Raw genomic sequence first — 13,696 nt, forward strand, 5'->3', positions numbered from 1 at the left:
TGTTTTATGTACAGATGTAATTCAGGGAATTATGAGTTAGTTATTTTTCTATGGTTTGTTGTGTGAAGTGGGCTCAGAATGAAAATCTCACAGGTGTAATACTATTGTTATAGGATATCTACGGTTTAATTTATCGACATCCAGATATTTATTCATAACTCAGGGCCTTAATCACCAAGGAGAAGTCTTCATTTTTTCCAATAGTAATTATAGGCCAATTATTGATGGGTCATCCATATAGAAAAATTATGATTAGGGTGCTATAATATAGTTAATTATATATGTCTTAATGTGAGATAAAATAAAATCTCATTTTTGACTTGTGGCTCCTTCACTCTGAGCCCAGAAACTATGTATTTCTCCTGTTTCAAGTTACGTATAATATACAGTGCCGTAATCATGGTTTTGTCATTAATATGACGAGATGTACTACTAGTGAAATAGTTATGGAGGTCCCTGGCCCCACCCCTTCCGGTGAATATGGCTATGATCAATAAATAGTATATAATGAGGCAAAAAGTTCTCACAAGTCTTTTAATAATATCCAGTTACAGTCCTCAAATTTCATTCTTGTTCATTTCAAGTCTATAATTAGTAAACATTTACCAAGTCAATTGCATTAATGTCATATTTTATTTAAAGCGTAGATATACCTTTGTAATTCCGTTCGCCCTTAAGTGTTGAAGTTATTGTTGAGTCAAGTATAAACTGTATTGAAAAATGAATCATTATAGGGAGCAAGTTTTTTTAGAATAAATTGACTTGATTGTTATTTTAATAAAAGACAATTTCGACTATTGCTTTTATAAAAAAATATAGAGGGAACAGTTTTGCTAGGGGGAAGGGGATGTATTGCTAAAAAAAATTATAAATGTTGGAATAAAATTTGCTCAATATAATGAGCTTGACAATCTCACCGTTGAGAAAATTGAATTAAGAATAATAATTATCAATATTTCTTAGGTATTACTCTGTTATTATAGAGAAAAATAGATATATCAAATAATTAATATACTTTGAAATTAATAGAAAATTGTCTTATTTGATTGTTCTGGTCACCAATCAACATAAGTTATCAAAAAAAAATTCCTTCTTCGGATAAGAGTAACATTGTTGTTGGAGTTGCTCCTCTCCGGATTTGACTGTATTTGGAGCCGAGGAGTTGCTCCTCTCCGGATTTGACTGTATTTGGAATTCTGAAAACTATTAAGAGTAATTTGTATATACTTCTTTAAAAATATTGAAAAGATTGTCAGATGTTATTTGTTAAAAAAGGCTCTGAAATGCAATCTTGAGTCCAAGTTAAGTTACGATTCTTCAAAATATGGAGTCAAATTCAAGTAAAGTCACAAATTTGCAATTCTGGTAGATTAAAATACATAATTAGGTGGCAAAATGTACCCATGGTTTAAAATAAGTCAACATAGCCACATTTATTAAAATTTTATATAATTTTTTTTTATAAATTTATTTAGCTAACATTAAGCAATGAATAATGATGTTAACATTCTAAAATAAAGACAAACTTGACTCCCTTCGACAACTACTAAGCACATTATTTGAACTACAAGAAAAATAATGTAAAATAGAGTAAAAAAAGGATGATTCAATTATTATAATTTAGAAAGCAGAAGGATAAACTAGATTTCGCATTATATTCCTTCCTCAAGAAAGGCTGCATCGGGCTCGAGAGTGCAGATAAAAAAATTGCATAATTGTATAGAGTGAAAGTGCAGTTTTTGAGGAGAGGAAAGAAGGAGCGATAGTTAAAAAAAGATATTTTTGCATAGCTGTGTTCCACAGAGTGCCATAAATAATAACAAAAAAAATGCAAGCACATACTATGTGCAATAAAATTAAATTAAAGAAAAAAATGAAATAGTTGTAACTTGTATCAGTATGTATTAGGTACTGATATTCGTTGTGGTATAATAATATAAAGTATTATAAATAAAATATGTATTAGTTAGTAGATAGACTTAGACTGTGCCATTTATACACATATCATTTTCGCCTCCCTGGATCCTATTTTAAGATTAAGCTGTCTCACGTACAGAGTGGATGGATCCATTTCTCAACATGAATACGACTCCCAGCTGCAGCTGTGATATAGTTTCTTCTCATATTAATAAACAAGGAACTAGTGCTATAATCCCTACTTTATCCTGTAGCAATGAACGCTTTAAAATATCGGATCTCTCTCGCAGAAATACTAGAGAGTACTCTTCTTCTCCTCAATGTGATCAAGGACTCATTCTTTTAAAACGTCTTCGAATAGCAGATAAAGAGCTCAAAGCCCATGAATGGATGAGTGTGTGTGGGAATCATAAAAAATATTTGCTTCAGGATTTTCCTCTCAAAAACCACCAATGCGGTATTTGTTTTAATAGTGATCAAATACGGCTTAGAAGAGTTTCTACAAAGTCGCAGGATTTGTACAAAGGAGAAGTCGTGGTTGGGGAATTCGTATGTTCGGAGTGTGATGATTTGATATTAGATGGAGAAGGGGATGAGAGTCAGCATAAAAAAATAACCATTGGGCAGATTTGGGTTACATTGGATAATTCATTTTGTCTTATTAATAGCTCTGTACCTTCGCTCAGGTCAGTACTTATATACATTTAATTATAGGCTATAATATTGGGAGGAGGAAGAAACTCCTGTTAAAAAATATGTGAAAGATTTTTCCACTTTTAATTATATATATATATATATGTGTGTGCTATTTTCTCTCTCCAGATCTGAAAGGGACACTTAATTATCAATTATCGTCATCAAAATAACTAATAAAAATATCAAATAATATTATGTAGTTAGTTTTTCTTTTCATCTGATTCCTTCGCTCGTTCGGCCTCTACTTCTTCTCAAATTACACTTTTTGGAAATTTCTTTAATTCATAACAAGAAAGTTAAATTGAATGTAAAATGCACATATTCTATACGTATATAGAATATCAAATGTGATGTAAATCCAGTTTTATTTGTCTCTACATTTTTCTGCTCCCTTTTATACTAACAATACCACAGATATTTATTCATTAAACGAAGATTTTTTTAGTACTGCCGTAACCACAAACCAACTACTACTAGAGTACCTTAATATTATAGCCAGATACTCTACACATAATTTTACTATGTATGTATTACTATTTCAGATTATTATGTAGAGGCTTAACCAACAAAGAGCCCCTTCTCAATCCACCTGAATTGCTCATAAAAGATGCTATTGAAATCCGACGTTCCTTAGATAATGCAAATCAAGCCAATAAGGAATTTATAACTGATAGAATGATAGCCCTCGGTATTATTCCCCACTTTTCTGAATTTCGCTCAACTGCAGACGCTTGCATTCGAATGCTACACAACCTACTGTCCGATGGGGATCGCAAATTAAACAAAGCATTTTGGTTTTTGAAACTTAAACTCAGTGCTTTTGCTTTCCTCCCCGATGAAAACAAAAGTGGATCCTCTAAAATGGATCAGTATGCTTTTCTACGAAAGGATAGGATTTGTAAAGTACTCTGTCTTGCCTGCGATGAAAATGAGTGCACAGGGTGTCAGAGGCCTGCCTATCCATCGCCAATCTCTTTGGGGGACTCCAAGGGAAGACATTTACATTACTTACAAACGACGTGTCGATGTTGTAAAAAACGGACAAGTACTTTTCATAGTCACCCTCGGGGTAATACCTTACGTTGCTCCTCTAACAATTGTAAACTCAACTATACGGATGGGTTTAAGCGACTATGTGATGTGGATATAGTCTTTGAAGATGACTATGATGTTCATCCTCAAGCTGTATGTGGAGGATGTCGAACGTATCTAACCTCTGCCACGTCTCCTGTCATGAGTGGTTTTCCAAACTTTTACCCTCACAATGAATTATTTTGTGATTGCGATTTAAATTTCTTTTACGCGAATGCCAGTGTTCAAGAATCGGGTTCATGTTTAAGTGTAGTGATGAACTTTTCTAGAATTCCAAGTTTGACTTTTTTGGCTGGAAGTATTCTTGCTTCCCCTGCAAAAAATAATTGGATAAACACCAATTATCTTACTGTTAAAATGGCACTAGAGATTTATCAAACTTTTATGTATGTTCACAATAAGAAAAGTCCCGACACCTATGAATATTTCAAGACACTTGCACTGGCAGGGGTTCTTCGCTACCCCATTAAAGTAGCCTTCCATAACAAGGCAAATGCATTTCAAACTGTGCTAACTATCTTATGTGATTCCATGTCACATTCATCCAGGGAAAATCGTACAAAATTTCGCCGTAAAGTAGAAACAATTCTCAATGCGGATTTCTACGGAACAGAGCCATCATTGAGACTTACGAAAAAAACTGTTAAATTTAGAAGAAATTTCTGTGTTATTGTTATGTGTGTGATATGCTCAAATCTACTATGTGAGGGAATTTGTGGACGGATTCCATCCGATCCCTCTGGCTCAACTCATAAACGTGCCAAAAAAAGTTCCAATAATTCAAATCATAAGTTATTCCGTTCCTATGATAAAAAGTTAGGTCTTCGTGGGGGTTTGACCTATAAGGAATTCCAAAATTATCGACTCTCAGGAACCTTTGTTGCAAATGATGAAATTAATAATTATTGTGTAAACTGTTTAAACTTGAAATGTAAAGGTTGTCAAAATTCTTCAAGTGACTCACAAAAAGAAAATCTCAAATTGAAGCTTAAACTTGAGGAGCTACCCACGAAGAAAGAGCTATCCAACTATAATACCACCGGTAGGTTTGTTTTTGAAGATGATCTGCCCCTTATAAATAAATCAAAAAAGCAATCTAAGAGCAATGGGAACTTTTCATCTTCCTCACCAAAAACAAATGATAATTATTCTACTAAATCCATCGGAGGCTCAAAACACGGTGAATTTTTTAGTCACTGCACGGACTGTAAATTTTATTTCCGCCGCGAACACATTTATCTTAAGCACTTGGAAACATGCTGCCCAGGAATGAATTCGCTTATTTGTTCAACATGTCAACGACATTTTAAGTCCGAAGTCGGAATGCTCAAACATAATTGTGAGGGGATATATAATTTGGAGAACCATCAATTCAAAAATATCGCATTGGATTTAGGGTCCATAGAATACGATCATTTTATATATATATTGCTAAATCATTCTCTCCCTCATCATTGGAGAGCCTCGTCCGGTCCTAAAGAGGAAACACTCGTGATGGAAAAGGAATCAGTTCGCTTCCGCTTTGTTATATCTAGATATAAAAAAATTAGCAATAAAGCTCGTCTCAAGGGCGAAGGGGTCAAGGCATTTAAGGAAGAAATATGGCCAATTGTAGCTAAACTTGCGATTCCTGGAGAAGAAGAAGAAGACGGAGATGATGATGATTTAGAAGAAGAGGAAGATGAGTATGAGCTCAAATGTGCTGGTTGTCATTTGGATAACTTTTCCACGTTGTCAGAACTAGATAAACATCAGGTTGAATGCCAGGACTATCAAAATGTGGCAGATCTATGGGAGTGTGATGGCTGTGACAAGGTATTTTCCTATGAAACAGAGTACATTAAGCACATCAAGACTTGTGAAGTGATAGAGATTCCAGAAGATATCCGTTCTTTTTATCCAGATGATAAAGGAAGAATTTTTTGTCCAGGATGTTCTCAAGTATTTATTGATGACGAATTGGAGTACTTTAGACATTTAAAAATGTGTAGATTTGTGGAGTTTGAAAATTACCCCTGCAAAAAATGCAAATTAAAGTTTTCTACTCAAAAAACACTTTTGGCACACGATTGTTCGAACTCATATCATATCAATAGCTCTCCCCCTGCAGTAGCAACCATCACTTCCAACTCAAAGAGACATTCAACATCACCAATCCCTCAAAATTTTGGAATTAAAAAATCCAGGATAGAGGAGCTAAATTTGTTCAATGATAATAATACATCAACAACTCCATATCAGCCAATCTGTAAAATGGGGGATTATAAGTGCCCCATTTGTGGACTAAAATTTACATTGAACCAACCTTACGGTAATCATGTGAAAAATACAATGTGTGTTTCCCTCAATTCCTCCGTTGTTCCCTATGAGTATAAACATATCAAGACCCTTAGATTAAAATTCGCATCCATCAGCTTCAATTCAAATTATGGTAATGATGGTTCCTCCATTATCATGAAGATAACGTATAGTCGGGTAAGTATTGGACGTAAAAAAAATTCTAGAGACATATATCTAAATATCTTGATAAATATATACCTAACTATTTTTTATATATGATCAAAAGCAATGTTTTTTATTTACATTTTTCTTATATAGGTTCCTAGTCTAATGTTGCTTTGCTGTGGACTACTGTCTCCTAAGAAACTAATTAAGAACTGCAAAGTACCTCCTTTAAGTATCAAAGATGCTCTCGAACTTTATCAAAGCCTCAACAAGTCATTTTTAGATCCAGAAAGTAAGGTAGGAGCACTGGAAAGAGATCGTTTTTGGGAGCGAATACGTCTTTCATTCTATCATGGTTTTGGAGATTTTGAGTCCTTTGAAAAATGTTTGGAAAAGCAGAAAAGGATTCTAGGGTTTCTAATTACTCGAATAAGATCATCTTCTCCCACAAAGATTGTTTGGAATCACTGGCTATCAAAAATCAAAATGTTCATTCTTGCACCTCTTCACGACCAATTTATGGAGGAAGCAGGAAGTTTTTCTGATCATGAGGAACGTTCATTCAAAGTGATTGAGTACCCATTCATGAGTGAGTCAAATTGTAAGTCAATTATTCAACATTTATGTCTACAATGCTGGGATAGTGTTTGTGTGGGCTGTTCAGGAGAAATTCATCAAGAGGACTATTATGAAAAAGAGCTCTGTACTATTTCTCAGACACTTTTCTTCAAGGAATTCGGAGTGATTTGTACGAGTGAGAAGTTGTTCAATGAATGCATGCAATTGGGGATGAGCCTAGACTTACAAAGAAGGGCTTCTATTCATGAGCTGATTCAGCATAAAAAGGGACATAAAATAATTAATGGAACGCAATTTGAGAAAGGAGGGATTAAGAAATTGCAAGCTACTACTACTACTCTGCCCCTTCAAAATAACCATTACAATTTAGAGAAAATTAAAAAGGAGAAGAACCGCATATCTGTATTGTCCAAGGCCACTGTTTCTTCAATGCCTTGGCTAATTGATGAAGAATGTATACTTCCAGATTGACAATTACTTTATTAGTTTTTATTCCATTGTAATTGTATGTATGCTTAAATGTTGGCCATGATGAGTATTGTCATTTTATTAAAATCTATTTGTCCACGTACATAAATGTTAGAATATGAATTAAGATTTATATATATGTATGTCAATTTTTTTTTCTTTTAGTCAAATTCATAATTTAGTTGTCTAACGTTCGTAACTCATCGGTAGAATCTATAATATTTTTTTAATAAATATTTTTGTATGTACTTCACGTAATAAGTTTTGTTAAACTCTCCATAGTCTATGATAGATCAATATTTTTTAAATATAAAATATATATTATTATATGTAATAACTAGAACCTAAGTTATACAAACAGGACTCCCCAGTCTCTATTTTGATTATCTCACATGATAAGCATGACCAGAAGCTGCAAGTCATTGATCAGATTCTTTTAAATTTTTGGACTCTGCGTGAACAATGTGTGTGTTTCTTCTGGATCCCAAAAAATTATTTCCTTTAATTGACTCAAGTACTTATAATAAAGTATTACAACTTCACATTACATAGCCCAAACATACACTAACAAAATGACTTCCTTCTTTCTCTCTGAGAGAGATAAGAAATACAAATATTAATTAATAATAATATATATTTAAGTAAAATTTTTGGATTTATTATTACTCTTAGTATTCAATAAAGCATAATTAGTTAAGGCAATCGTAATGATAACAACATACAATCATTCAAATAGAAATAAGTCTTATACTGCAATAAAAAAATATAGTTTTTCTTAAAATTTCCTTAGCTACCTGTTAGGACAAAGGCCTCGTATTAAAAAATATGCAAATTGCAATGAGGCGGTTATATAGACAGTTATGGCACAAGTATATAATATTTAATATTAGAAGCAACACTATTATACATAAAAAAAATATAATGAACAATTAATAGATCCATAAAATATTTGTTTTGAAATGCACGAAGTCATAAATAAAGGTACAGTTGATGCATATCAAGAGGGGGGGGCAACCACAGATAATGATAATAATTTATTTTATTCCATATCCAATGAGAATACAATTTATCAAGCAAATGCTGAGCTTGTGGTTCGTCCATTGATAGCCTTTTCCAATTTATCTATAAACTCTTTATAGATAAGAGGATCGATATTCTTCCCAAGCTGATATAAAACGAACCAATCTCCAAGAGAAAAGAAATCTCCCAGGTGTTGAATCTTTTCAGCAGAGGACAGACGTGCTGTTGCTCTCAGAAGAATTACTCGGAGTTGAGGCACAACAATAGTCAAAATTCGGTATATGACATGCATACCCGTTATGACGCTCACAATAATGAACCAAAACCAAAGGAACACGTAAATTTTTTCATTAATGATGTTTAGGGGAAGAACACAGAGGCCATCGAATTTTTCAATTGTTCCAGAGGGACCAAATTTGTGAAAGGTACATTTTGTCATCTTTGGGAAAACCCGAGAGAGTGGATCAGATCTTTGATCAGGCTCCAGTTCTGTCATGGATAAGACCTCAGAACCATATGTTGTAAATTGACCACCCAAGAAAAAGTCTGTAAAGAATATTTGTGAGATGACGTTTATGAAATTAAGGAGCTCACAGAAAAAGAATTTCAGGGTGTAGAATTGATGATTAAACCGATTGACTGAGAAATAATCAACAAGAAGCCGAATCCTATCTGCCTTGACATCATTATCCAAAATGGGAATATTCATTTCCTGTACCAGTACGGACATTTTTCCACCCTCCCAAATCTTCCACAAATATCTCGGTAAGTAGAATAGAATGGCTTGGAAGAAAAGAGTAAAGCAGACCCATTGGTAGTATTTATGATACTGATAGGGCTCCTTTGATGATTCTGGTCCTATTCCACGATGAGGAATATCCTTTCCATTCACTCCCTTATTATGTTCAGGTACAGAAAAAGTGGAGTGAATCCAACAATAGGTGTCCATTACATTAGGAGGGATTTCCTCGACAATGCAGTCGATAGGATCTCCAATGTACTGACGACAGGTGACGAGAAGAGAGCAGATAATGAGAAGAATGACTGTAGCCTTGTAGTGAAGGCGAAAGATGTTGTTGTCAATACATATTGTATCGATTTTAATAAGGATCTTGACGGATCCGAAAACGTCAAACATGTTGCACCCCTGCTAATATGTTAATTTCCTAGAAAAGAAAAGAAAATGTCGCTTTAGTCTCCTTGCTTCAGATTACTGATTAGATATCATTTAATCAAATAAATAATAGTTATTAGATTTTAATTTTTAGTATTGAATCATTCAATAAAGAAGATAATTTAAATTCTTGATTTAACTGAAAAGAGATAAGGTATTGAATGAGTATTATTAATTATTATAATATAAAACGTGGAGTGAATTGAGAAGATTTGAAAGAGAAACATAATTTATACAAAGTTCTGTGTTAGATAATTAATTATTAAATTGCTACTTACTAGTTACTACTTATTAATTATTCTTATAAAATAATGAACAATTGAATGCTTAAAATAAATGAATAATGAGATGGAAGGGCCATACACTTCTAGGTCAGGGATAGAACTATGAGTGTAAGTAATAAAACAACGTCCAAACTCCTAACGTAAACACAAAGAACTTGTTTCCTTCCAAACGCAAAAATCATGAAGAATATAAAAATTGTGAATTTGTATTAAATAGTTGTAATATTTATTATTGTACCAGATGGGCTGCTCAGTCCCTCTCACCTTTTTATTACTTTACTAGAGTTCCTCCTTCATACTCGAGGAGTGCGTTCTTTCCCTTTCATCATCTTACCTAGGTGGCACAGAGCTCAGGCTACGTATTTCTTCACTAAAATATTTTTTTAATTTACCAACTACATTGATTAAATCTTATCGGCATTTTACCTTCCTCCTCATACATATTTACTCAACTTGCAAAATGTTTTCCTCTCTAGCTCCTCAGACATAATTACGTTCTTCATTTATTTATTTTCAACGCCATCTTTCGTTGAAGGCTTAAATCATTGTAGTATAATTTATAACTGATCGAATGGCAATCCTTATTAAATATGTTATTACATCGATATACAATCTTATTTCCGTGTTGTAGATAATTATTTACTATTACAATGGAAAAAATAAGATATTTTCCCCTAATTATCCTACTTTTCTAATCGATGACCAACAACAAATGGTACATATCTAGCGATTTTTATGGCTTTTGAGTACACATTACTTAGATTTAATCCAAATATAGATAGTATCAAGTGGAATTCAATGCAGATGTTAAGTCTTTTTTTATTCTCAAAGCCATTTGATGAAGTTTCAACAAGATTTATTGGAAATTTGTCTATTTTATCTAGTAAAAATATGAACTTTGAGCCCCCAAGATGGCGTCTCCTTCAATTATGATGAAATTTATGATATAAGTAGAAATGATCTTAAAGAGCAAGAAATAGCTGACCTCAGATGAGATATATTGATGTTGCGCTAACACAGTCTACCCGGCAGGCACATAGATGGGTAACCCCAAAATTATTATATTAATTATGTTATAATAACAACGAGTAACCCAGCGTATCCGAGAGCAAAACACCATGCTCCCTGTCCCAGATAGAGTTGCCAACTCTCTGAAAAATAAATAAGGGGCGCCTCATTGACAGGGTAGGCAACAAATTGATCTAGGGTCCCTCTAGTTTTGTTGTCCCATATGCTTCGCAAGTGTCCACCAGCCTACCATGGGCTACAGAAATCGTTCGAAGACACGCTGTGCTGTGCGTTTTTTAGATGTTTTCACGCACATCTTCTACCTAGGTGTTCGTAATTTAGGCGTTAGAATTATCCTATTCATACCGGTATTTTTGCATCCTTTCATTTTTTTTTTTTTCGGAAGAGGGCAAGTTGAATTGTTATTTGAAACCTTACCCTTGTAGAGCAGTTTCGGCGTCTGAATCACTGTCAGCCATTTTTAAACAAAGTTTTAAAGCTATAATCTAAGTCAAAGTTTGCCTAAGTAGGCCGACTACTTAAAAAATAGAAAGCGAGCTGAATAGGGCATGAGAAAACCAAAAAATATATATTATCTGCAAGGTGGTATGCAATTTTAACGCAATATGTGAATATATGAGTATATAGCCTACTAATGAATAAACATAATTAATGAAAGAATTTAAAAAAAAGATAAGATTTGATAGGAAATTCCACCCTGCCTTGAAATAGTTATTAATAATTAACTATGGTTTATAGGGTATAAAGCAAAAACATACATTAAACTGTCATTTTATTGTTAAGTACGTATGGTATGGATGTTTTGAGTTCAGATACTCTGGTCATATACATTAATCAAGAGACTGCATATATGGCAATCACACCCTAATTTGAGTCTTTGAAACTAACACCAGCTCAAGATATAGCGAAATTCGCTAGTTTACTCGTGCAGGTCTTCCATCACTGTTGTTTTTTTATTTTTACATAAATGTGTTTTACATGTTGATAAATGTTAGACAAAGTGTTAATATAGATTCATTGTTTAAATTACAAAAATGATGGTGAAGGGATGCATGTTGTAGAGGGGTACCCCCTCCCTCATCCCCCTACAACTCGAGCACTGGTTATAGCTTGATTGAGGGTCTTATTATATAAATTGTTAAATTACTATTCTAATTTTGTCAGTCAATCTGCGGAACATGAATTACAAAAACAATATTTAAATGACAAGTTTTAAATTTTTTTTTTAATATTATTTTTTGATATACGAGTTTGTTAGCGAGCAGAAAGTGTTAGCACGAGTAATTAATATTTTTATATAGGGATAAACTAGTATAATTTATAATTACTCAAGGTTTACTGGGAAATACCTGGGAAGCAAAATTTAGCTTAGAGCACATCTCTATTTTTGACAGAAATCAAAAGATTTTTGTCACCCCCTTTTCAGACTTTACAAAAAAGGTAACGAATATAACTCGTAATTACTCTAAAAAATTTATTGGAAATACTCAAACAGAAAAATTTAGCTCGTGACACATCACTACTCGTCCCGGACTTATACAAATAAATGTCCCAGACTTAATCCTCTAAAATCACAATTTTATAGTGGATCAAGAAAAACTGCCTACGAAAAATTTTTAAGGGGAAAGTTTGTACTGGGATTACATGAAAAGATACCTTCATTTGTAATAGTAAACTTCAGTTATATTTATCAAACAATATGTATAATACAACTTTATATATTCATTCATTCCAATTCAGAATGAGAATTCGGCTCCCCCTTTATTAATGATTACAACCGGATAAAAGATAGATTAAAGATGATAATATTATGTAAAATATAAATACAATGGAATATTAAAATATTATACACACATATAAACATTAATTAATTTCTTTACAATTACACGACGAAGGCATTGCATGTCATCTCGTCTCAATATAAACAACTATATTTATAATTTATAAACAACGCCACACGTGATCACCCCCCGTTCTCCTCCTCCCACACACCGTTATTTTTGTAGCTAAAATTTTCGCCCCCTACATTTTTTCCCCTCGTAATTTTTCCTCGATTAGATTTTGTCGCATGACATCTTCGCCGCGTTTTTATGTTTTTCTATTATCGGTTCGAACTTTACAGTTGTATCTAGATCAGATTAATTATATAGCTAAGAGCAGAGCCGTATAAGAATAGTTACGTCACGAGATTTCAGCGCCCTTTGTGATATATATCAAATGGCCCAAAAGAACTTAATACAATAAATAAATACTAAAAAAATAATTTTATTGAGCTTAATTATTATGAAAAAATGGAAAAATTACTTTACAAATAATTTCTTTTACTTACTTAATTTCGCATACACATTCTTCGTCTTCCGAAAGTAGAAGAAGTTATTATATTTTCTTTGATAATCGCAGTTTGCATTCGTAAATGTATGGGCATTCTTATACTAAGATACTTAGACACAGTAAAAAATAAAATTTTATGGCATTTGACGACATTTATAGTTTGATATGGTTTGAATTCGGTTAAATACCGAGGAGAGGGACATTTTTAAAGACTTAAACTTTGATTCTGCGTCCCAAATTTTGACATCTTTCTCCTTCAACTTCTTCTTTAATTCTTTTATTTCTATTTCATAGACTCCAAGGTGGATTTGTATGTTGGTATTTATTTCCTTTAGATGTTTTACCTGAGGAGAAATATCTGTAATACATACAAATATTATTTTCTAAGGATAAAGTAACTAATGCAAAATATATGTCATTATAAGAAGTTTCATCTTCTATTATTGATGAAATTACATTCATGTCCACTAAGTCTATTTCTCTATTTTTGAAAGTAGGAGGTTCCAAATAAGGAGTAAAGTATGTATGCCCCTGAAATTGTGGAGATTTTTTTAAACCTAAAATTCGAAATAAAAAAGTTGATTGAGATTTTCTTAGCATCAGCATTGTTTTCCCGAATTAAAATGGGTTTGTTGGAGTTTTTGGTGAGCCATAAAACAAT

General features: G+C 32.9%; 2 protein-coding genes across 3 annotated transcripts; one reads left to right on the forward strand and one right to left on the reverse strand.

Annotated features, from left to right (window-relative positions):
• The first annotated feature begins 38 nt into the window (after positions 1 to 38).
• LOC121121833 (uncharacterized) lies at positions 39 to 7,445 on the forward strand. Its single transcript, XM_040716828.2, has 3 exons — positions 39 to 2,603; positions 3,156 to 6,180; positions 6,304 to 7,445. The coding sequence occupies exons 1-3, from the start codon at positions 2,062 to 2,064 to the stop codon at positions 7,198 to 7,200; spliced, it is 4,464 nt and encodes a 1,487-aa protein (XP_040572762.1). The 5' UTR covers positions 39 to 2,061; the 3' UTR covers positions 7,201 to 7,445.
• A 388-nt stretch (positions 7,446 to 7,833) lies between these two features.
• Positions 7,834 to 10,196, reverse strand: Inx2 (innexin 2). 2 transcript variants are annotated; one of them, XM_040716846.2, is made up of 2 exons: positions 9,940 to 10,196; positions 7,834 to 9,383 (listed from the first exon to the last, which is right to left on the reverse strand). In XM_040716846.2, the coding sequence occupies exon 2, from the start codon at positions 9,353 to 9,355 to the stop codon at positions 8,267 to 8,269; it is 1,089 nt and encodes a 362-aa protein (XP_040572780.1). In that variant the 5' UTR covers positions 9,356 to 9,383; positions 9,940 to 10,196; the 3' UTR covers positions 7,834 to 8,266. The 2 variants fall into 2 exon arrangements, with proteins under 2 accessions (XP_040572780.1, XP_040572772.1); XM_040716838.2 differs by having other exon boundaries at positions 9,670 to 10,047.
• Between the last annotated feature and the right edge of the window lie 3,500 nt (positions 10,197 to 13,696).

Source organism: Lepeophtheirus salmonis, chromosome 1, assembly GCF_016086655.4.
Source record: "Lepeophtheirus salmonis chromosome 1, UVic_Lsal_1.4, whole genome shotgun sequence".
In the NCBI taxonomy this organism is placed as follows: domain Eukaryota; kingdom Metazoa; phylum Arthropoda; class Copepoda; order Siphonostomatoida; family Caligidae; genus Lepeophtheirus; species Lepeophtheirus salmonis.